The following is an 8582-nucleotide window of genomic DNA, read 5'->3' on the forward strand; positions in this document are numbered from 1 at the left end:
AAAAATGAAATGTCCTGTCAGCTCATTAAGACCAAAGTCTCTGCCCAGCTGTTCTTGATCGACAAAACAAAGAATTAAAACAAAAATGACCTACAATTAACTATGTTATTGATAAAAGAAGCAGGATTTTATGACAATGATCTGGGGTTTAAAACATTTAAACGATTATTTTTACAATGTCATAGTTAAATTGCATATCGCATGTTTTTAATGATGTGACATGACAGTAGGCTGTGTTGCAGGGCTGCTGCTGGATGTAACTTTTAGTGCATGTCTCTCACGAGCTTTACGAGCTTTTCATTGGAAACCGACAGACCTGTCAAAACTGGGTGTGCTTCCAAAAGCTGTCGAGGCGTTTAATGCTCTTAACAAGGTCTTAACAAACAATGTCTTTAATTTCCAGGCTTTGGGGCCTCCCCTCCATACCTTCCCTGCACTTTTAAATCTGAGCAGCCCGTCTGGACGGTCTCCTTTGTCCTCTCATATTGTTAGACGCATGCCATCTGCTCCATGTTATTATTATAGGCGGCTTTAGATTTAAAGCAACTTCTGCTGCTCCCTTTCGCCCACTTTAGTCTCAGGAGCTTTCTAAACATAGTCCAGCGTGCATTTCTTCTCAACTTAAACGAGGCACCTCCAGCTTTAGCTTTTCTTTTTTTTTTTTTTTATTACATGTTCCTAAAATTAACCAGAGCCGGAGTTTTAACATAACGGTGTATGGATAGCTGGTGACGTCAGCGTCCCAGCAAGAGTCCCATTTTTTGTGTGTGTGTGGGGCAGCCTGTGGAAAGAAATCAACCAGGATGCTTCTCACTCTCAGTCCGGACTGCTGCAAACACCGCCGCTCAGACTGTCCACGCAGGAGGCTCGACTAGATGTGAAAGGTGTGCCGGACTATGTTTCGAAGAGCGGCGGCGTTAAAGAGAGCCGACGATGAAAACGTGGACTCCGGAGCTGAAACTGCCGAGTGAGTCAACTGTTGTCTCGGCGTTAGCTCCGGGCTAACCTTAGCTAGCTAGCCAACTTCGCCTTTTTTTTTTTTTATAGCCGCAGCCACGATGGAAATTAACTTTGTCCGAGACAGACAGGCACTGTCGTTTTGTAACCAGAAACGTGGCTGTTGTTTTAACCTCTCGGCACTTTGCCGCAGGTTGTTGTTATTGTTGTACTTTTCAAGATATTTTCCCATAAATTGACTTTTTAAGCTTGTGTTAGCTAACAGATAATGGGTTGTCATGGTGACCAAAGTGACCAAACCAGCCACCGCAAGATGGAGACAGATTTTTGTCTTTTCTCCAGCCAGGCTAAACTCTAAAAAAAAAAGTGCTTTTTATTTTGTGTCTTTATCAGATCTGACTGCAGCAGGATGTCGTCGGGCAGTAAGTATCCCTTCACCACTTCAGCCCCTCATAAAAGTTAAAGAGGCACTACTGTCATTTAGAAGTGTAGCTTTTATAAAGCTAAAAATACTAATGGTCAAAACTGATGTCAAAGAGGCCAACAACCCCAAATCCTACAGTTCCCATAATGCAATTTGATAGTTATTCAGACCCTGCCTTGTAAATGCCCATGCCTTTCAAACTCCCATGTAACCAATGTATGATAGTCTTAGAAATGTGAAATCTCCAAGCCAAGGTGAGGTTTATTTTTGGAACTAAATCATACACTAAAACACGAATTTGTCTATTGTAATGTGAAATGTACCTTTCAAAAAAAGCCAAAAAGGAGTTTTGACAAGCTGATGCATACTCACCATGACAAGGAAACTGATCCTGATGTGTAAAATCAGTAGAGTATACCGTTACCAACAAGACATTTGTTATGGCTTTTGCTAGAACTACTGTGCCTGTTTTAACATTTGCATGTGTTCACTTGTCTAAAATATCTTTGTACACTTGTGAGAGCTGTGTGTGTGTTTGACCCTAGTTGAAGTCATGAGCGGTCGGGCGAGGCAGCAGCGGCAGCGGCAGCAGCCGCTCCTGCCTATGAACTTGCATCTGCTGGCCAATCCAGGAGACTCACTGCTGCTGCAGCACACCCTGGATCGCCTCCTTCGCTGGCTCTGCCCAAGCCTCCGCATCTTCCATGTGTCAGAGAGGGCCTCACCATTAAGAAATTACACTCGCCTCTCTCCTGTGGCAGGTACAGATCTTTACTGTGTGGTTTGGCATTTATGTACATAGGTATTTCATTGGCAGGGACCCTGTACATTTAACCACATTGCACATCCTGTTAGTGTACTTTTTTTGCAAAGAGAGAAATAATTTCCATATGTGAGAACAAAACATGTTTACAGGAAGTTAACTTTCCATTCATGTCAACAAACCCCTTAATTGTTTTACTTTTAACTGAATATTACATTTATTCTGTCTATGATGTAAACATGTCTTTCCAAAAAGAGCTTCCCTTGATAGAATTGCATCTGTTTTTATTTAAGGTTGATTGGGAATTTGTTTTTGCCAAAAACGTTTCAGGCTACCCTTCTCTGGCCATCACTTTCTTCCTCCATGAGGCTTATGGAGAGGAGCGAATCCTCAAAGTGCTTGACTTCTTTCAGCGTCCGCCTTGGCAGTACCACCACACCGAGAGCTGTGGCAAACGAACTGGAGGGATCCACATTACCTCCAGCAGCTCCCCCAATAATGCCCTGATGCGGCCCTACCTCCTGCCAAGCAGAGACTTCTACAGTTTGGGTGCAGGGATGCCTGTGTGGGGCGTTCGTCCGGTGCACTGTGGAGGAGAAATACTGCGTGTGACACTGTACAGTGGATATGACAACTATGAGGATGCTGTGCGGCTCTATGAGACTGTGCTGCAGCGACAGGCAGAGGAGCAGAAGACAGGCTTCTGCTGGTTCACTCTCCATAGTGGTACGTCTTTGAAGTGTTGTCCTTTTTTGCAAAAATGTAACATCCATCTCAACAAATCCAGCTTTAAGGCTTATCTTTATTATCAGTATAAGAAGGGGGAAAAAAAGAAGATGTTTTGGAATTGCTCCAGTAGATTGCCTCAGCCGACAGCAAAATGGACAGCAATGGCTGAAACGTAATCATTGGGGGCAACTGCGTCTGTTAAAAAAAGTCCACCAAAAGGGCTTGGGACAGGTTCAGATTCATTCTTAGTGCCTGACAACAATATGGAAAGGATCCCTACAGAGCTATACCTTTTTAGTCAAGAGTAAGACCCCCCTTGTTTAACCAGAAGCAACCATTATATCACTCTCTTTAAAGCCATTAAACTCCATTAACAAAAACAGTATTTTTTCCCTCCAGGGACACAGGAGTTTATTTGAGTTAGGGTGTGATTTTGGTGTTTTAAAGGGATAGTTCAGATCTGAACTACGTGTGTCATTTAGATGACAAATTATGTACAAATAAGACCCAGGGTTAAACATACCGTAATTACCCTTTAACAACACAAAATGATCTGCAATATTCAAAATATGTATTGTATTTTGGATTAAATTCTCAAAACAAGTAAATCAGAGTGAAGTCAAATTATGTCACACCATTAGTTTGTTTCTACCTCTTTAAAAAAGACTCATTCTTTATTGATCTGTTCTGCTGTGTTTCTGTCTGTTACTTCACCTCCCCACACAGAGCCTGGGCTGTGCTTGCAGCTGGCTATAAAACAGTTGTCACCAGGGGTTCGTGTGGAGCCTTGCACCTCTGCCGTGCTGCAGTTCAGTGTGGAAGAAATTGGCCAGCTAGTGCCTCTGTTGCCCAACCCCTGTACCCCCATCAGCACTACACGCTGGCAGACAGAAGACCTGGATAGCAATAAGGTTCTCTTCCAGGTAAGTGTAGCTTAAAATACATCTTAATTCATCTTTTCCCTGTTATCAAAACATGATGAAAGGTTTTGATGAAAAAGTAATGTTGTGGACATTATTTTACAGTTCCTGCTGTTTAATTGTATGTTTTACATGCAGTTTAGTGACTGATGATGTGTGTTTTTAAAGTCTTTTAGTCTGCCCTACACTCACATATTAGGTAGAATGGAGGAAAAGCTTCCCTTTGATTTATGTTGGGTTAAATCATGAGGTTTGTCATACTGTATGTCAGTGGTTGCGTCAGTCTGAAGCAGCCCTGCATTGACTCTAAACACAGCAGTCTGCTGGAAGGTTTAGTCTATAATCATCTCATGACAAAGAGTCCAACGAGCAGGAACTTTGTTCAATGTTCTGCTCAAATGTTATTTGGAGAACAGGAGATTTTGAGGCTGGCCAGGTCCTCAGTAGAGTAACAAGTGGGCTTTGGAGTGAAAGCAGCATTTGGGAGGAATTTCAATAGATTTTCTTTTAGTTTTAGGTTTCATGTTTGACAAACTGATGATTATTTAACCTGGAATAAAAGAAGAAAGAAGCTTTTCCCCCATTCACAATTACCTCACATTAGACAAAGAGAAAAACGAATGTAAAAGACACATCAGTTTTTATGCTTTATGCAAAACACATTTTTCTATTATGCAAATCATATTTTGTCTCCAGATATTGTCCAAACACTTCAGTGTAATTATGATTGAAATTGATTGATTCTTCTTTGCTTCATGATGAGAAATAGTTGAACATCTGAGTTGATGTATAGAGAAATAATAAGAGTTAGGGTTAGATAAGGGTTAAATAAGAGTTTGACGGTCCAAATAATTTTTGAAGATGAAGTATCCATGTAAAGAATTTTATTTGAAAGGCAATTTAGACTGATTTTGTAACAGTAATTAATGTGCACTAGTTCGGTTGTAATGTTATTTTACATGAGTTTATATTACTATCTGTTTAAAAGCACTGTTTTTTTTTCTTCACTTTTGTCTCAAATGTTATTGATGTTATACTGATGAGACGGAGCCAAACAAAATCTAACAGGTTTAAAAAAAATAAATAAATAAAACTCTTCAGCTTGTTCAGAATAATCAGCCTTCTGCGTTTGATGTCCTTCATTAGCTCAGAATAAACAAATCCAGCTTTCAACATCTATTATGACCAACCTCATAAAAAACATCATAGGTTCAACAATAGAAAGGGAAGAACAATTGTAATGTCTGATAAAGAAATCATGTAGTTGCTCTCTTTTGACAGAACCACCTCAAAGCTGTCACAATAGCCATATGTCGGATGCGTGTGTGTTAATTCTGTCAAAGTTGCTTAACTCTCTTAAATCTCTCTAGTCCTGGTGTAAATCATAATCCCTCTCTCTCCTCCTGTCCTTCTGTGCCGCAGGTGAAAACCCCAGCTCAACCTCAGCGACCTCTGACCTGTGCTTTCCCCCTGACCTGCCCCAGTGTGTCCCCTCGAGGTATGCAGCTCAGGAGCTCAGCACAGTCCCCCTGCAGCCTTACAACACCCCTGCCCTGGCAAACACACAGGCAAGGTAAGTCCACAGAGGTAATAATTGTGCACACAGGGTGTAAGATGCTGCACTCAGCTGTATCTACAGCACACAAATTCACATCCTGCTCGAGGGAATGATTTGACTCAACTCATGACAGGAGTATTCTTAATTTTCCCCTCCACCGTTTTTACGTGGGAGACTTGTTGTAAACATAATCATCATAGCAAATCCAAATTAATCAGACATGGGAAGTTTGCCAAGTAAGTGTGAATTCTCTTAAAAGTATCTTATGGAGCTTTTGACATCCAGTAACGCTATGGAACACTTTTGTAATGGGTGGGCTCCTGTTGTGTTGATTCATGCTTGTACATGATGATGCAGATAAAGTGACAGACACTCCAAACAATGTTTTAACATTATTCCACTGATCTACAAAATTCTGCAAGTACCAACAAAGGCAGAGAAGAAGTCAACATGAATATAAACAATGCTGGATGTAAAATACTCTTTTAAATAAACTTTGTACATGTTTTATGAGGAAGGAAATGTATTGCACACTTTTGTTAGTTGTCAAAGACATAGTACACATAATGTGTTTTGGTGAATAACACTGAATGTAAACATAACGTTTGTTTGTTTACAAGAAAACTTAACAGGGCACCTTTAATATTTGGGATGAATAACAGTTGGAGAGTTTTACTAGCCATTTAGACACAATACTATGCAGTTTTTTTATCTGGAATCTTCTATAGTAGTGATGCCAGCTGTTAGTGAGATGTCAACTTGATATGTTCATGGCAATATATTTGACAACAAAAAGCGACTTTAAATCAAAAACATATCAAGAAATGATCGAAATACTTAATACCACTCTGAGCTGAGCATGTTCAGTGACATTTGAGTACAATACAAGAGCAAAGTCTCCTAATTGCCCCCTTTGTGACCCTGCTTGATGTGTCTCTGGTCGTCGACAGGCCACAGACCACACAGTGACCCTTTCCTGGAGAAGCTTCATGGAGGAGGTGGTGGAGCAGAGAGTCTGGGATCAGGAAGCTGCTGTAGCACTCCTCCAGGCAGCTCCTGTTACTCATCCCAGCGTAGCAGCCCTGCACCGCCCTCAACCACCAATCACCCTGACTCTCCTCTGCGCCCCTCCATCACACGTTCTCTCTCCCATCTCCTCTTGGAAGAGGATGAGGAGGAGCCAGAGACCAACGTAGACACGGGAGTCCCCATCTCACTATCACACTCTGACACAGCCGTCAAAACAATCGCCCGCTCTTCCTCCATGGACTATTCAGAGTATTTCCGCTCTGAGAGACCTGCAGCTGTCGGGGCTTCAGCTGGTGAGGGTCTGGCCAAGGAGCTGATTGAATGTCTGCCACAGACACACATGCACCCTCACAGCGCCTCAAGGACATGGGGCTCTGGCGGCTGTATAGATGCAGCTAGGATGGGCTGTGGTAGCAGGACTGTGGCTGCAGGACAAAGCCCCTCTAAAGGGCTTGTGGTGGAGAACAGAACTACTGCTGAGCTTCTCTCAGCACTCACAAACAATGAGGATGTCGATGAGTTCTTCATCTAAATTCCTGCCACCATGCCGCATGCTGTGGTAATAATCAGTGTAATTAGAAACATAGAAAGGTTGGATGAGAAACCCTTTAAAGAAGTCATGCGGGACACCGCTGTGGAGCACAGAAGAACCAAAGTTCAGCTGCAGGTGACACTTTCCACTCAGAAGTGTCGAAGGTCTTTGGCCTCATTCAGACCAAATCAGGCATTGAAGCAAAATCGCCAGTCCTCCCATTCATGTTGACTGTGAGTAGTGTGTTCAGGCAGCAAAAAGTTAAAACAGAATGAACATTTTGAGAAACACAACCCAACTTCATGCTGCAGTGGTTAAGTGTTATTACAGGCCCTGGTTGACATGACACCTTCCGCATGAGGGTGAACATTCAGAGGTCTGACAAATTGGTCTGAGTTTCTGTGATGTTGCTTGGTTCCTCCAACAACATCATGCTGCCAGGAGACTGCACCGGGGGGGGGGGGGGGGGGGATAATCTGCACACTGGCTGCTGATGGAGAAAGCCGTTCTGGAAGAATTGTTTCCCCGAAGCCAGGAACCAGAAACCGGGCCAATCAAGGTGGGGTTCTGAGACCGGCTGTGTCCTTCCACACTGCCGCACAACCATGCGATCATCGCCACAGTGCCTGATTTGGTCTAAATGCAGCCTTTAAGTGGTTTTACTTTTCCACAATATATAAACGGTAATTGTCCAAATCCTACTCTAACAGACCTGCAGACAGAGGTACAAAGTGATGTTTTAAAACAGTGCAGGTAATAATATTGTTGAATGTTTAAATTGCTTTTACATTTAGATCCGACTAATGATTTGTGCAGCTATTGTGCTAAAATGTAGCCCTGTGAATAGAAGAACATGTCTCTGTATGAAGTGTTACTGTCGGGTACTAGTGCCAGTCTGGGCTTCTGTAACGTCTTATTTTTCGATTGCCTTTTAAACAGATGAAGATGATCTCAGTGTGGAGTCACTCTTTGATGTCTCTGTTGATCGTGATAAGAAATCTGATTTAGTCTGATTGCTCTCACCGTGCAGCACTCTCAGTCTATGTTACAGGCTTTGCATAGTCAAAGTCCAGCCTAGTGGCTTTTGATTACATTTGTTTGAATGCACATCAACTGATCTTTGCTCAAGTGTTTGTGTTACAGTGTATAAGTGGTGTACTAGACCTGACCAAATGACTGTGGTAAAGAGGACTGGATATTCTCACATGATTATTTTCATCCTCCGATATCCTAGAGGTAAATGATTTTCCTAATAATTACTTAAAGATAACATTTGGACTGAAAATCCTGTGTGTAATATATATGTTGTTATATTAATCTAGTCATGAGTGTGTAATGTGTCCGTAGCCTGAGACCTCAGAAATGTTAATTACTGTAAGTCCACCCACAGGAAGCTGCTGAGGGATCAGCAGACAGATTAACTGAAGTGAAAACTTAGCTAATACATCATACTGTATATTGGACTGATCAGTTCTAACAGATGGTCACACCAGCAACATTTTTGCACAGTGCTCATGACCGTTGAGTATAGTTGTTTAGAGACTAGTCTGATAAAAGATAATATTGTTATATGTGACAAAGGGACAATACTATGCATTTAATGAGCAATCTCATGACTCGGGTCATACTAGTCACACTGATTATGTAACATCTTCTACTGTTAACTAAAA

The 8582-nt window shown here is 41.9% G+C and overlaps 1 protein-coding gene across 1 annotated transcript; it reads left to right on the forward strand.

Moving 5' to 3' along the window:
• Positions 1-413: 413 nt before the first annotated feature.
• fam124b (family with sequence similarity 124B) lies at positions 414-7861 on the forward strand. Its single transcript, XM_073489616.1, has 7 exons — positions 414-967; positions 1351-1379; positions 1927-2142; positions 2475-2870; positions 3600-3796; positions 5216-5366; positions 6302-7861. Exons 1-7 carry the CDS (start codon positions 897-899, stop codon positions 6910-6912), a joined length of 1671 nt encoding a protein of 556 aa, XP_073345717.1. The 5' UTR covers positions 414-896; the 3' UTR covers positions 6913-7861.
• Positions 7862-8582: the final 721 nt, after the last annotated feature.

This window comes from Pagrus major, chromosome 2 (assembly GCF_040436345.1).
Source record: "Pagrus major chromosome 2, Pma_NU_1.0".
Lineage (NCBI taxonomy): Eukaryota > Metazoa > Chordata > Actinopteri > Spariformes > Sparidae > Pagrus > Pagrus major.

Coding starts and splice junctions, on each gene's coding strand:
- fam124b (XM_073489616.1), top strand. CDS start 897: ATGTTTCGAAGAGCGGCGGCGTTAAAGAGAGCCGACGATGAAAACGTG. Junction 968..1,350: donor TCCGGAGCTGAAACTGCCGA/GTGAGTCAACTG, acceptor TGTCTTTATCAG/ATCTGACTGCAGCAGGATGT. Junction 3,797..5,215: donor GCAATAAGGTTCTCTTCCAG/GTAAGTGTAGCT, acceptor TCTGTGCCGCAG/GTGAAAACCCCAGCTCAACC.